Source organism: Canis lupus, chromosome 1 (assembly GCF_011100685.1).
Source record: "Canis lupus familiaris isolate Mischka breed German Shepherd chromosome 1, alternate assembly UU_Cfam_GSD_1.0, whole genome shotgun sequence".
Taxonomy (NCBI): domain Eukaryota; kingdom Metazoa; phylum Chordata; class Mammalia; order Carnivora; family Canidae; genus Canis; species Canis lupus.
Genome location: NC_049222.1, coordinates 100,175,443 through 100,190,992, shown reverse-complemented (window position 1 = coordinate 100,190,992; position 15,550 = coordinate 100,175,443). Strand labels below are relative to the sequence as shown.

The 15,550-nt window shown below is 48.6% G+C and overlaps 1 protein-coding gene across 1 annotated transcript in view; it reads left to right on the top strand.

Annotated features, from left to right (window-relative positions):
- Window positions 1–15,550, top strand: part of LOC484224 (zinc finger protein 324A) — a 29,180-nt gene that overhangs the window by 9,799 nt on the left and 3,831 nt on the right. Inside the window, exons 8-10 of the mRNA XM_038525516.1 lie at window positions 12,765–13,202; window positions 14,713–14,839; window positions 15,180–15,296. Coding sequence (XP_038381444.1) covers window positions 12,765–13,202; window positions 14,713–14,839; window positions 15,180–15,296 — 682 coding nt within the window. The remainder of the gene's footprint in view (window positions 1–12,764; window positions 13,203–14,712; window positions 14,840–15,179; window positions 15,297–15,550) is intronic.

Sequence of the window (15,550 nt, the reverse complement as noted above, 5' to 3'; positions counted from 1 at the left end):
CTCTTTATCTCTTGCATCTATTTGGCTCTCCCTGCCTTGGGGACATGCCCTTCCCTCCGCTCCACTTTGGCCAGCCCTTACACGTCAGCTCCTGATTCCCATGGCCAACTGCCCCTCGAGTCCCCACCTAGAAGTCTCCAGAAAGCCTAGACTTCATTGGCTCAGTGCTACCTACCGCTCTAGCCACTTCCCATATCACTCAGTGGTAACTCCATCCCTCTAGTTGCTCAGAGCTGAAACCAAAAGGGCCCCCATAATCTTTGTCTGGGGTCCACAGTCTGGCCACCTCTCATTCTTCCACTGCTGCCATCCTTGTTCTCCATATCATAGCACTAGCCCCTCAACTAAACTAGCTTCCCCCCAACCACATCCCCCCTCCAGGTTTGTCTTGCCCCACAACAGCTAAACAGATCTTGCTAAAGCTTTAGTCAGAACTCCAGGTATATACACCAAAGAATTAAAAACAGGTACTCAAAACAAGTACGTGTACAGGAATGTTCACACTCAAGGGGTACCTGGGTGTCTCACACAGTTGGGTGTCTGACTCTTGATTTCGGTTCAGGTCCTAATCTCGGGGTCATGGGATCAAGCCCCACATTGGGCTCCCTGCTCAGTGGGAAATCTGCTACTCTCTTTCCCTCTATCCCTCCCCTCCCTCTAATAAATAAATAAATCTTTAAAAAAAAAGACGGTGTTCATATTCAAAATAGCCAAAAGATGGAAACAATTCAAATGTCCATTAACAGATGAATGGATAAACAAATTGTGCGACAAATATACAGTGGAATAGCATTCAGCCATAACAAGGAATGAAGGGCTGACAGTTGCTATACCAGGGCAGATGGCACTCCAATACTATCTACATGCTAGGCCTGCTCTGAGCACCACACTCCTCTCTCTCCCTTCTCCCATACCAGGAGTACAACTATCCCCTTGGCAAACAAAGAGACAGAGCCCAAGAAAGGCCAGGTCTGCTGTGTGAGAGCAGTGGGCTGAACACAAACTGTGTCCTAGACCAGTGGACCCAACCACTTCTTGGGGCATCAGCTTTTTTTTTTTTTTTTTTTAAGTTTTTTTGAGAGAGCGAGAGAGGACACACATGGGAGTGGGGGAGGGGAAGAAGGCGAGGGAGAGAGAGTCTGAGGTAGACTCTGGCTGAGCACACAGCCCTATGTGGGGCTTGATCTCATGATCCTGAGATTATGACCTGACCCAAAACCAAGAGTGGGATGCCCAACCTACTGCACCACCCAGGCGCTCCTGTACATTAATTTTAAAGCAAACTTCACATCATACAATAAACAAACATTGTTTCAGGTTACGTTAAAACAGATAACTTCTAAATAAACAGATATTCATCCACATAATCCTGTTTACTACCTGGAACTACATCTGGGAAGTCCCACCCACCCATGCCCATCACCAACTCCAATTCCCTCAAGTGGGCACCTTCTTTTGGAGAATTTAGGGTTTTACTGGGATCTGTATAGGCCACAGCCTCCTCCTCCAATGGTAGATGCCTACAGGTAGACCCCTCTCCTAATGACCATGGGTGCTCAAGGAGGCAGTTCACTTTCACAGCAGACTTGTGTTTTCTGTGGTCTCAGCGATACCAACACTATCTTTTTAAAAATTATTTATTTATTCATGAGAGACACACAGAGAAAGGCAGAGACACAGACAGAGGGAGAAGCAAGCTCCCCACTGGGAGCCCTATGTGAGACTCGATCCGGGACCAGGATCACACCCTGAGCCAGAGGGTGTGATACTCAAGCACCAAGCCACCCAGGTATCCCAATACCAACACTATCTGAACAAGTATCTGGCCATATGTGTGTAGTCCATCCTGCTTCCCACTCTGTGAAAGCCCCACCATCCTGTCCTGACCTTGCACTGGGCTGCCTGGACCAGGACTGCCTATCCCATTCCATAGCACGAAACACACCCTGGAGATCTTTCCTACCATATCTGCTATCCCTTTAAATCTGCCCTCTTAAGCCATGATCAGCTCCCCATTCTTCCCAGGTCATCCCCCAACCCCATTCCCATCCCAAAAGGTTCTGCCTAGCCCACCCTTTCTAGAAGTGTCCCCCCACCCAACCTCCCTGTTCCCAGAAGATATCCCCACTGCAGCCTTCCCAAAAGATTTCCCCTCTACCACACCCTTCCCAGAAGTTCCTCCCTATGGTCCTTCTGTCATCCAACTTCCCACAGCAGAGGCCTGGACCATGGCTCCAACCTATGAGGCTCTGCTTGGCCTTCCTTGGATGGGTGGCACGTCAGGAAACACAAGAGACCCCAACTTAGCAGGGTTCCCACTACAGGGCACCAGCAACCATGTCCATGCCTCCTCAGAGCACCTTTACCAGGGACAAGCACAGTCTAGAGAAAAGAGCCAAAGCGGGAGAAGGGAGATGACCATGAGATGCTGCCTCTTATTACCAACACTGTTTATAATCATGACTCATTTACTGAAGGAGAAAAACTCATCCTGAACCATTAAACCTGAAAGCATAGGCCCAAACAGGCAAGGGATGGTGGCGGGGCACTTAACATGAGCAGTCAAGGAAAGATGGGACAAGAAGAAACTCTGTGGACTTGGTGGTTTTTAAGAAACTTCATCATCCAGGGATCCCTGGGTAGCTCGGCGGTTTGGTGCCTGCCTTCAGCCCAAGGTGTGATCCTGGAGTCCCAGGATCTGGTCCCGCATCGGGCTCCCTGCATGGAGCCTGCTTCTCCCTCTGCCTGTGTCTCTGCCTCTCTCTCTCGCTGTGTCTCTCACGAGTAAATAAATAAAATCTTAAAAAAAAAGAAACTTCATCATCTGAGACATCACTATAGCATCTGATTGTATTTGGAACACTCACATGCTTATGTGCCTGGCATGATTTATTCCCGAGGCCAAGAGCTGTTATTCATGGGATTCATGGTCTACCTACAAGAGTAGCCACCACCCACTACAGGGATTCCTGCAACAGCAGTCACCCTATAAGATCATGACTAAAGTACGGTGCCCTCTACCACCTTTCACTTCTCTTCCTAAGCAGTGTGGTCTTTTTGTCAGGGAGGGAAGGTAGAACTGGGGAAGAGTCTGACACATGACATGTCTGAATGTTTGTATCCCCACCAAATTCATGTTGAAAGCTAATCCCCAATGTGGTGGTATTTGGTGATAGGCCTTTGGGAGGTTATTAGGTTATGAAGGCAGAACTCTCATGAATGAAATTAGTGCTTTTATAAAAGAGACCTGAGAAAGTTCCTTTACCCCTAGTACCACATAAGAACCCAGTGAAAAGATGGCCATCTATGAACCAGGAAGCAGGCTCTCACCAGACATAGAATCTGCCAGTGCACTGATCTTGGGTTTCATAGCTTCCAGAAATGCTAGAAATAAATTTTTGTTGTTTATAAGCCATTGACTCAGTGGCATTCTGCTGTAACAGCTCAAACAGACTGACAACAAGCTAAGCATGTTGCAAAGTAAAGTAAGGAGAAAACTCCTTATCAGATATTAAAATTTATTACTAAGATATGCTAATTAGGCTGGTGTGGAACACCAACAACAAAAAAACCCAGAAAGATCAACTGAATGAAATAAGAATAAAGTATGTGTGTAATTAGGGGGGAAGAGAAAAAATGTCTGTGATTTGGGGCGCCTGGCTGGTTCAATCAGTGGACCATGCCACTCTTGATCTCAGAGTCATGAGTTTGAGCCCCATGTTCGGTGTAAAGTTTATTTAAAAAGAAAAAAAGAAAAGAAAAATAATGTGTGTTAAAAAAAAAAGAAAAAGAAAAATAATGTGTGTTATGTACCAAATAAATATTTCATTTAATTTCTACCTAGGAGGGGAATACAAAAAGTAGAATATTATGTTTTAGTCCTTGTAAATGTAATAGCAAAAAGTGTGAATGCCCCAAGCTGGTTGGGCTTGAGGAAGCAGGGATTTATATAAGCTCCTGGTGAACCTGTAAATATGCAGATCCACAGTGAGATCTTTTTATCTATGCCCACTTACCTGATACTTGCAATGATGGTGTTGGCTAAATAATTCATGGCTAAACACCTCTCTCGGACAGGATTTCTTTCACCATGAAGTGAGAACAAGACTACAACCCTCCTTGTGAGATGTGATGAGGAGATAGACTGTCAAGTGACAAATGCCAGCCTTGGTCTGGCCCCAAGGGAGCCCATGAGGGTTCTCAGGCACAATTTTATTCTTGATGATGATCCCATTCAATGAGACTCTGAGGTGGGATGGACATGCTTACTCTGTAGATGAAGAAATAAGCTCTTAATGACAGGTAGAGCCAAGATGCCAATTTCTGAGACAACAGGTAACCCTTGTGGAGTCCTTTCCTGCACTTTTCTGGTTTAATCTCCACAGACATCTTTCAAGGTGGGCACAATCATCAATGCCACTTTACAATGAAGGAAACCAATGCACAGGAGACAGGTGGTTCTAGGGACTTGCCCCAGGTCACAAAGCCTGCGGCCACCTCTCACTTCACAGTGCAAGTTCTGGGATCCAAAAACCTAGGTTCTAGCCTACCATATATCCCTATACCCCACCTCCATGCATCTTCAGCACAAGGTATTCTGTTGATTAAATGGGAGTTCTTTAGTCCCATATTCCAGATGCTAGCTTTATCTATTAGGAAATGCAGTCACACAGCCTCACACATCAGCGACCCTTGAGCTGGGTACATAGGAATGCAATACTCTTCATCGGGGGAATGACAACAACTTAATACCCACTCATAGCATGATACATGCAAGAGAAGCAGATATATAGGTTTATGCTGGCACCAGGCAATGAGCAGCTTGGCACAGAAGCCCAGGGAGGGCTGGAGAGCAAGGTCCAGAAGGTCTTAAGGGATGATGACAACACATGGCAGGAACACTTGGTCACAGTGGAGGTGGCCCGTGTCATCCTCTGCTACTTCATCCATCCACTCCAAACTTCTATCTACGTTGGTCTTTGGTATCAGAGGGTACAATAGCCTTAAGATTAAAAAGGACCTGGAGCAACCTGGGTGGCTCAGCAGTTTACCGCTGCAGCCTTCAGCTGAGGCCTGATACTGGAGACCTGGGATCGAGCCCCACATCAGGCTCCCTGTATAGAGGCTGCTTCTCCCTCTGCCTGTGTCTGTGCCTCTGTGTGTCTCTCTTAAATAAATAAATAACATCTTAAAAAAAAAAAGATTTAAAAGGACCTACCATGTGTAGGGCAGGAAAATGGGCCTCAAGGAGGACCAGTCCAGACTCTGCTGCCTGTACCAGTTGTCAGATGATATGGAATCTACTGTGTGCACCAGGGGAAGGTAGTCCTGGGCCAAAGCAGGGGTGGCCAGCCTGGGCCTCCATTGCTATGTTCACACATGTCCAGCCCCTTTGCTGGCCAAGTCTCTCCCAAAAGGGACAAGTGAGGTATAAGCAAGTGAAAGAAACTAACAACCTACTGTGTTCAGGGGCGCTGACTGGACCACTGTAGGCACAGATCCAAGTGCGCACTGGTGCCACAAAGGGGCTGCAGTTCCTCAGGGCACACATGGGGTTCCTTAGGCACTACAGGGCAAAGAAACAGTGACAACAGGAACGACCAGTTCTTGGAAGAAAAAAATCACATGTGTGGCCTGCTGTGGGATAAGATTCCCAAACTGGAATTGGCCCTACAATGCCCAGAGAAACCATGGCTCACAGCCTCAGGGGCATCACCTGCTGCTGCTCACATCAGCCCCACAACACTGGCGGCACTTATGGACCATGTCCCACACAAACTTCTCTCTCCCGGATCCTTGGCCTCCTCTGGCTTTGCTCTAGGGTTCAGTCCCTAGAACCACCTGTCACAGCCCCCACAGTGCCCAGTCGGCTCTTCTGGAACCTGGGCCAAAACACTCCAAAGCAAGCTGGTATCTCAGCCACACTATTCCTTCCTGAAGTGTCTTGAGAAAGGTACAAAGACAGCAGCAACAACAGCACCATCCTCACAGGGGTCATGAGGTATAAATTAGTGAACATATGTGAAAAGCTGATAACAGTACCTATAACACGGTAGGCCATAATAATTCATTTATTGGAGCCCCCAAATCCCTTGGGAAGAGCAATTCCCTGCTTGTGAGGCACTGGACTGCCCAATCTGTGGATTGTTTTCCCTTGAATAAGGGATATCAAACTCATTACTAAATTTTTTTAGTTTGTCATTTGACAGCCCCATGTAAGTAACACTGTTCACATGGTCATCTGATTGTCCTAGCTGTTCCCTGGTAGGAGGAGATTTAGTCTGATCACTTGGGCTAATCCTTCTTTCTTCCCATGCACAGCCAGCTGGCTCCCCACCACCATCACCACCCACCACCACCAACCACTACCACCTGCTTGTTATTCCTCTTATTCCAGCCTAAATTCCCTACATTCAGTCTCTTTTTCATAGAGATCAAGAGAAAAAAACATTGAAGGTAGACATACTATTACAGATATGGTATAATAACAAATATATATTCAGTCTTTGTCTCTGATTTCCAGCACAGTGCTCCTAAAACTCTTGGGATTTCCTGAGTCATAGGAATATCTTCTGTTACTGATTAAAAGCCCCTTTCAGGGACGCCTGGTTGGCTTAGCAGTTGAGCATCTGCCTTTGGCTCAGGGCCTGATCCAGATCTTGGATCAAGTCCCATATTGGGCTCCCTGCAGGGAGCCTGCCTCTCCTACTGCCTGTGTCTTTGCCTCTCTCTCTATGTCTCTCATGAATAAATAAATAAAATCTTTTAAAAATAAAATAAATAAAATAAAATGAAAGCCCCGCTCCTGATGGCTCAGTTGCTTAAGCAGCCAGCTCTTGATCTCAGCTCAAGTCTTGATCTCAGGGTTGTGAGTTCAAGCCCCACATTGGGCTTTGTGATGGGAATGGAGCCTACTTAACAACTAAATAAATAAATAATAAAAACAAAAGCCTCTTCCAAAAAAACAAAACAAAACAAAACAACAACCAAAAAAAAACAAAACCCAAAACCAAAAAAGATACCAACCTCTGAACTAGTTTTTAAAAAAGCCCCTTTCAACCAAACCCAGGATTTATGTTAATAAGGTGACTTGAGTCAGAAAGGGGCCTAGACACCTTCAAGATGGGGCTGGATGCCAAAGGAACAAAGCTTGTGACCCCACGGTTGCCTTTACTGTTTTACTTACAAGCTTGGGGGAAGGGAGAGGGCCTGGATTGGGGTTAATCACAAATGCTCAATGATTTAGTCAATAATTGAAACTCCATAAAATCTCTCACAGTTCCTGGTTGGTAAACACATCAAGGTCCTGGGATTGTGGTGTGCACTGAGAAAGGGAAGCCCTGCCCATCTTCCCACCCTCATACCTTGCTGTAGGCACTCCTTCCCTTGTGGTATTTCTAAGTTGCATTCTTTACAATAAGCACGTAATAGTACATAAAACACTTTCCTGAGTTCTATAATTTGTTCTAATGAATTACCAACCTGAGGGGCGGGCAAGTATGAAAACCGTGAACCAGTAGTGTGCCAGGCAGAAATGTGAGTAGATTGGGCACCTCATATGAAGTGTGGCCATTCTTGTTGGACTGAACCCTAACCCTCTGGGATATGCAGACTGTGGGCAGTTGTGTCACAACTAAATTGAACTGTCCTATGGCCAGGTGGTGACAGAGAATTCGAGAATCAGTATTGAGACAGAAAAAAAGAAAAACTCTGTTATTAAAAAAAAAAACTCTGTTATTAGAATAATACCTATGCAGAGCCACCAGGAAATACCTAAATATACATTTGTAATAAAATATTTAATAGAGAGAGTATACACAGGAGGAAGCAAAGACTGAGCCAACAATTAGAAGACTCTACAGAGCAAAATGTGAAGCTAAACAATTGTCAGGATTAAATCTTTTTTAAACAAGATTTTATTTATTTATTCATGAGAGACACAGAAACAGAGGCAGAGACGTAGGCAGAGGGAGAAGGTGGCTCCATGCAGGAAACCCAATGTGGGACTCGATCCCAGGACCCCAGGATCATGACTGGAGCCAAAGGCAGATGCTCAACCACTGTGCCACCCTGGTGCCCCAGGATTAAATCTTTAATTAATTCTAACACTTATTTTTCAAACAATTTTCTTCAAAAAATTAATTTCTGAATTTTTAGAGTTAAGAAAAATGAATACTAATTATATATTATTTTTAAGTATTTCAAACCAGATCATGAAGTATGACAGATTTCCCTATTTAATAAGAATTCTAGGGTTCTTAACAAATGTCTTATGCCCACCACAGTTTAAGGCCATCCATATATGATCAAAGGCAGTAAGACTTTCAGGAAGCCCTGGAACATCTAGAGAATGAGGTAACCTTCTAATACGAGCACACACCTAGGAACACATGGCAACTCCAAGCCGAGCATGGGCAGGCAGGACAGCTGATATAAGGCCAGCAGTGCCAGTTTCCAAATCACTGCCCACTCCAGCAGCCAGCAGCCCTGAGAGATGAAAGGTAGGAGCAAATGAGGTTATGATTCCTGCAGCAGTCAAGAATAGAACCCTCTGAACTAGGATGGAGTGTGAGAGGATGCTGGTGGCTAGAGGCACTTTCTGACTCCCAGACACAGAAGGCTGTAACACTGTTAGGTATGTGGCCCAAGACAGGTGTGGTGATTTCCACAAGTCACAGAGGTGCCCAACATTAATGCAAGGCTGCCCGGGACAGGAGCTGAATGTCAATACTCCCAACAACCTCGAGTTGCACATTCTTAGTCCAGTATTTTAGATGTGAAGAAACTTAAATCACAGACAGGGGACATCAGGGCCCATTATCACACAGGTTATGGTCAGAGGAACTCACCTGCAAACTTAGGTGAGACTGACCTACCCTGGGCCTAAGCTGACTCTCCTCCTCCATGTTGCTTTAAAAAATATATATATATATATGGGAGGGACAGAGGAAGAGGGAAAGGGAAGAGCAGACTCCCCATTGAATGGGGAGGAGAGCCCAACTTGGGGCTCCATACTTCCATCCATGACCTGGGTGGAAGTCCGATGCTTAACTGAATGAGCCACCCGGTAGCCCCCCTCATGTTGCATTCTGCATCCAACTGGACATGTGCATATATTTTATGCAAGTTTGAAGCATTTGGGCTTGGAAACATCAGATACAGAACATCTCATTTGATTCTGCCACTCCGAAACAGTGTAGACCTTTCTCTTCCCAAAGTTAGGAGGGAATAATTCTTGCATGTCCCTAATTGTGGATGGTGAGGCCTGTAAGAATGCATCCCATGCTAAGAGGCTTGCCTGTATTTCAAAAAAGATCCCACTTGGACTGTTTGTACACAAGTATGCTACCTTGTCAAAGTGTAACCGAACTTAAGGGATTCACTGCTTAGCGTGCATTAAATTGAACACAACCCAAGGAAGTGTTAAAGAACTTTTTAATTACTTGTTACTAAATAAGTAAGGAACCAGGGCACTGTGTACCTGTAGGGTTAGTACAGGAAGCTTTTTTTTTTTTTTTTTTTGAGAGAGAGAGAGAGAGAGAGAGAGAACACAAGCTGGGAGAGGAGCAGAGAGAAGGACAAGCAGACTCCTGCTGAGCATGGAGCCCGACACAGAACTTGATCCCAAGACCCTGAGATCATGACCTGAGCCAAGATCAAGAGTCGGAAGCTTAGCCACCACCCAGGTGCCCAGCAGGCTTTTTATTCAGTGTATTAGGGTGTGGAGACAGGGAGCTTGCATATACACTAAGGAACCTACACACATTGTATTACTTAGGTACTTTGGTTCAACTGTGTCTTGGTTTGCTGTCTTGATGGAAGTAAATTACTCCCTTTGGGTTTGTTGTGTCTTTTTAAACACTAGACATTGCAGAACATCCTCCCACTCTGCTGGTCTCTCCTGATTCCCAGCCCCTTGCTGTGACCTCATATCTCACCCTTTCCCCTCATCCCTCATCTCTTTCTCTCAGGTCCCCCAACACCAGTGTCCCCTTATTGTGTCCTCACTTGGTCACATGTCTTTGAAATGCCTTGTTAACATGCTATTTGATGACATTCATTTGTTCTTTCCAAAGACCAAGACCTGCTGCCCAACATGGTGCTCCTCTGCCACCAGAGGCTAAGGCTGTACCAAACTGCCCAGACAGGTAAGTGAGCAAGGGACCTATCATGTCACTTTGTACTTGCACCTGCGCAGAGTCTCCCAGTCTGGGCTTTCAAACCTAATTCCTGTCCCCTGGGCAGTGACCCCATGGACTCCATCCTGGCTGTGTCCAATATGCACTCAGTTAACTGGCATGTCTCTGTTTTTTCAGCTGTTAGCATGGAGCAGGGGAAGAGCAGGTGTTATATGACCAGAAAGATAACCATCATGAAATATACCCAGAGCCTTTTCCCTACAAAGATATATACTACCAGGAATAAAGCTGCTAGAGCCATCTGCAGCTGGGTGAAGGACATTGCTCCCACTACAGGTCCCTCTAGCCTTCTTCTCTCACCTAAGTGAGAGAGATCATAGTCAGCAGGGGCCAGGGTTTTTAGCAAATACTTTGAGAATGCTGTAGCCAGGGAAGGCAGTTGGGGTCAAGGAAAAAAAAATGAAAGAAAGAAACTACAGTGGTGGAGATATGCTCCTCAGACACAGTGCTACTAAAGATTGGGATTTCATTGGAAGATTTAGTATGATCCTCTCCCCTCTCACCTTTTACACATCAGTGGAATTCCAGTGTAACAGGATTACAACTAAAAGAGATGCAAGACACGGACTCTCTCTGGAGAGGAACACTTACCAGAGCACAAAGTCTACAGAACAGACAAAAACTAGACCACTAGAGGAATTTGAAGCCTCTAGCACCCATAGTTACAACAAACATTAAGTAAAGTCCTACTTCGACCCATATTACCAAACCTCCTGTTTACTTTTGTTCCTGTTACCAAACATATTTCTCGCTTTCAACAACAAATGACAAGGCATATCAAAAGGCAAGAAGAAACAGGCTGAGCACACACAAAGCAATCATCAGAATGACAACCAGATAGGACACAGAGGTTGGGAGTATCACACAGGATGTAAAATAACTATGATTAAGATGTTAAGGGTCCTAGTGGAAAAAAAGTAGACAAAATGCAGGAATAGATGGATAATGTAAGCAGAGAGATGGAAACTCTAAGGTAAGATCAAAAGTTAAGGCTAGAGATAGAAAACACTAGTAGTAATGAAGAGTGCCTTCAACTGGCTCATCAGCAGGCTCAACCCAGCCAAGGAAAGAATGAATGTTCAGCACAATTCAGCACAATGCAAATGCTTATTACTATCTGTTTCACAGATGAGGACACAGGGGTTCACAGAAGTCCAACCAGGTTAGCTAGGGTCCCACCACCGGCCCCAGGCAACACCCTCCCCATGACCCCCACAACCCCCCACCGCCAGCCACCTGGCAGTGCAATCTTGTTCAGGGTGAGATCTGAATCAGGGATATGGAGCTACTCTGTGTACAGAGGACGAGTGTTGCCATTTTTATTTCATTTCCAATTTCATTAAATTGTGAGTTTACCAAACAATTAGCATTTCTCTAAATAGTAGGCAATCAAGATCCTTCTAGTCTAACTAATTACACGTTATAGGGATAATTTTAAAATACTTAGTTTTAAAGAAATTAAATGTCTCCAAACATTCAAACAGTGCTTGAAATGTTAATGCCTCTAAGCTTCTGAATAAGTCACGAGTTTAATATGTTAGATTTTCTTAAACTCTTTCAAAGCGAGCATCTATAGCGGAGATAGATGCATATAGAAGGAGGCAGGAAAAAAAAAAGAAAAAAAAGAAGGAGGCAGGAATAATGAACGAACTTGACACACGTTAATTCCGTATTTCCTTAAAACAGTGGGTAATATGCGGTGGGTAACATGACTGTACCACCTTATGCATGCAGATTACCGACCCTGAAAAAAACCAAATCGTCCCAGTGGAGCAACATTTGGAAAACCTCTTCTTCTCTGCCAGCAGTCCACCCGTGTGCAGAGACTGCCTTTCCTTTTGTTTTTAGGTGTGACAGACACTCAGGTTGGTCCCGAGGAAAAGACACCGAGGAATCAATATCGTGATGTGCCAACAACACCCAGACGACCCAAAGACAAGCAAGTCCGGGAAAATACATTCTGCGCGGTCCAGTTTAGTAAGGTAAGCAGATGGGTTAGGGACGTCTCAGAGAACAATTCAAACTCAAGAAAAATTTAGGCTGGGGGCTTGCAGCCCTTGGGGTAGAGGCTGCAAAAGTGATATTAACCCTTCACAGGACACAGAGAGGCCAAACCCGAGCCCAGGCCTCCAGAGGCAGCGCCGGGGTGGGCACTGCCAGGCTCGCTGCCAAAGCGCCAACGCTCGCACACGCACACACCCCGCCCGCAACGACACTGGGCTTTGTCCTTAAAGCCCCAGGCTGGGGTCGCCTCCCGGGACCTCAGCAGTTTCCGCTTCTGCGCGTCCAGCATTTAGTGTCGGCGGCCGCTTGGGTGCACGCCGGGATCCCAGGACCCCGAGCGCAGGCCCCCCAGCCGGGCGACTCCCCACCTCACGCGCGTGGGCCCACGGAAGCAGGGTCGTGCCTGCGGGAACCCATCTCCCAGAGCGCTGCGCGGAGATGCCTGACGGTCTCCAGAGGCGTGGGCAAGGATACCGCCCGACTGGCCGCCGAGCCGGCGGAAACTACGCTTCCCAGAAGGCGCCGCGCGTGCGTCCGCAGCGCTCATGGGGCCAATGACGGCTTGCGGAGGCTGGACTTCCGGCGTCCGGGGGCTGTCACTTTGCTGCCGGGCGTGGGGCCACACCGGTGTCGGGGACTGAGGCGCGACCGGCCCGGGCCGGTTTTCCAGAGGCTTGGAGACCCAGGGCGAGGGCTGCGAGGAAGGCGCGAGCGGAGGGCCGCAACGCGCACGCCGTGATCGTGGGCGACGGTCGCGTCCCCCGAGCCTGGGTTTCTCCGGGTGTAGCCTGGGACGCCCCGCAAGGCTGTGGGGCGGTGCCCAGAGTCACGTGTTCTCCGACCCCCGGGCGGCAGGGGCGGCGGCGTCCTGGGCGTCTGTGCCCTCGAACGACGGGAAGACTGAGGCCTGGAGCCGGGACGTCGCGTTGTGCGTCGCTTTCTGCGCGTCCTCAAGCAAGGGTTCTGATGGCGACCGCGGCGCTGACAGAGCCCGCACAGGTGAGTAGAGGAAGCGTGAGACCACCAACCGCCCGCTTCCTCCTCGAGGCACCCGAGCCTCGACTCAGGGAGGGACTTTACTTGGACGTTTTGTCTCCCCTCCCGGTCCGTCCTAGGCCCGGGGGCTCAGGCCAGTGGAGCGTGCACGTGCGAGATCCCCACTTCTGGCAGCCAAAGGAGTGAGGTGTAGACGGAAGTTCCCAGCAGAGGGTCCCACGCGTGCAAAAGCTGGGAGGGGAGACTGAGCCTAGGTGCTTCGGGAACTGAGCTTCCAGACGTGAGCAAGGAAGAGAAATAGCAGGCTGAGGAGTTACGTCGGGGCCCGGGGAGGAATCGAACAGAGCCAGGACATGCTTTAAGTTAGGATTTTTAAAGTATCCCACCGTTTCCTTGGCGGAGAAATGACGCAGAGCGGGGGTGGCCGTGTGCACGGAGCAGGCACTGCCACAGTCCGGGTAGCCGAAGACGGCACCTGCTGCAGGCACGCTGGGCCAGCGGAGACGGAAAAGGGGTTGGATTCCCGTGGGTCTGAGGTCTCAGGTGTGGCGTGTGAGCCAGTGGCCCTAGTAGAGCACAGTCCCAAGTTTTTTGGCCTGAGCACCCAGAGGAACGGAGGTGCTTTAGACAGGAACAGGAATTTGAAGGGAAAGCAGGCTGCGGAGTAAGATCAGGGAGTCTGTGATGTCCCAGGGTGGAGGTATGGTGTGGACCGGGAATTGCAGATGTCTAAGGATAGGGGCCTGACATTCTGAGCCAAGGCAAGGCCTGGGAATCAAACTTAGGAAGGAATCTCGTGGATGCGGCCAGGGATGGGTAGCACTCCAGGGAGATGAAGAAAGGCTGGTAGCCCCTGGGGCTCTTGGTGGGGGATAGAGGGGTGGAGCTTGGCTAGTGGCTGGAGGCAGGGTTTTGGCCAAGGAAATGGGGGAGGGACCATAGTTTGGAGGGAGGGTGGAACCGGCTTCCTGTGTGCCCACCAGATCCTTGGGGCCCCTCCTGTAGTGACTGGAGGGGATCTGCCGGCCAGTCGTTCATGCTGAAGGAGCAGTCTTGGGATGTCAGGCAAGTTCAGCAGAAGGGGGCATCCCTACGAGCATGGGCATGTCCTGCAGGGTCCATAGCTGGAACTTGTACAATTGCTAATTCCAGGAACAGTTAAGGGTATGTCTGGGGAGGTCAGTCTGTGCAAAGGCTGGAGCATGAGTGTGCACTTGGGCCTGCCTTTGGGGTGGTAGCCATCTGAAGGCCGAGAGCTAGCTCTGCTTACCTTGTGTAAGTGGCCAGTCAGGAGGCCGAGAAGGCATCTGTGCCCTAGACAGGTAGGGTTTAGGAAAGAGGAGGGAAGTTGCATCTGCAGAGTTGCAGAGCCTGGGGAGAGGAGGGTGAGGGGGAGCAAGGTAAGCCTCTGAGGGATATTGGGAAAGATAGCCCTTGGGACAGGGAGGTGGGTCCTGGGTCGTCATCAGCCATAGCTTAGATCGTGTCCATCCTCCCCTGCCCACTGTTGTAGAGCCTGATGGCCTTTGAGGATGTGGCCGTGTACTTCTCCCAGGAGGAATGGGAGCTCCTGGATGCAGCCCAGAGGGCCTTGTACTGCCACGTGATGCTAGAGAACTTCGCACTTGTGGCTTCACTGGGTAAGGCCCTGGGTTTTCCATGGGAAGCTCTGTTGTTGCCAGCACTAACCCCTTATCTCCTGTTGGCCTATGAGCAGCCTCATACCAGCTGGCTGAGTGTCCCTGTGCCGCTGTGGCGCCTCTGTGTCCAGGCTCGGCCCCTTTCATCTGGTGCTGCCAACACGGTTCTCCTCACAGGGACCATTGAACTCTTCCTGTGAGTCTTGCCATGTGGTGTGGTTTTCTTGGTTGCACAGATGACACCATCTATACCCCGTAAAGCCCTGACTTCTGCCATCTGTTGGGCGGTAGGTTGTCCTGAGCTGGGCCTAGCCCCTCACTTGCTTGTCTTTTCTTACAGGGCTCTCTGCGTCACGACCCCGGGTAGTCATGCAGCTTGAGCGTGGCGAGGAGCCCTGGGTTCTCAGTGAGACAGATGTGATGCCAGCCAGGAATGCTCAGAGGAAGGCCAGCCCTGGTGAGTGGGGACTCAGAGGGAGTGAGCTTGGGCCTATCTGCCGCCACGCTTCTGTCCCCTTTCCCTGCCTTCCTGGAGGCTCTCATCTCCCACCTCCTGCCTGACTCCCTCCCGTCCTCCTTATACCATCAGCCACTCCTGGAGGCTCTGGCCTTGGCTTGCCCATCAAGGGGGAGATCCCAGGGTACCCCATGCCAGGCAGTGGGCCACAGCCTTTACCAGGACAGTCTGTGACCCACACTCATGGCACTGGC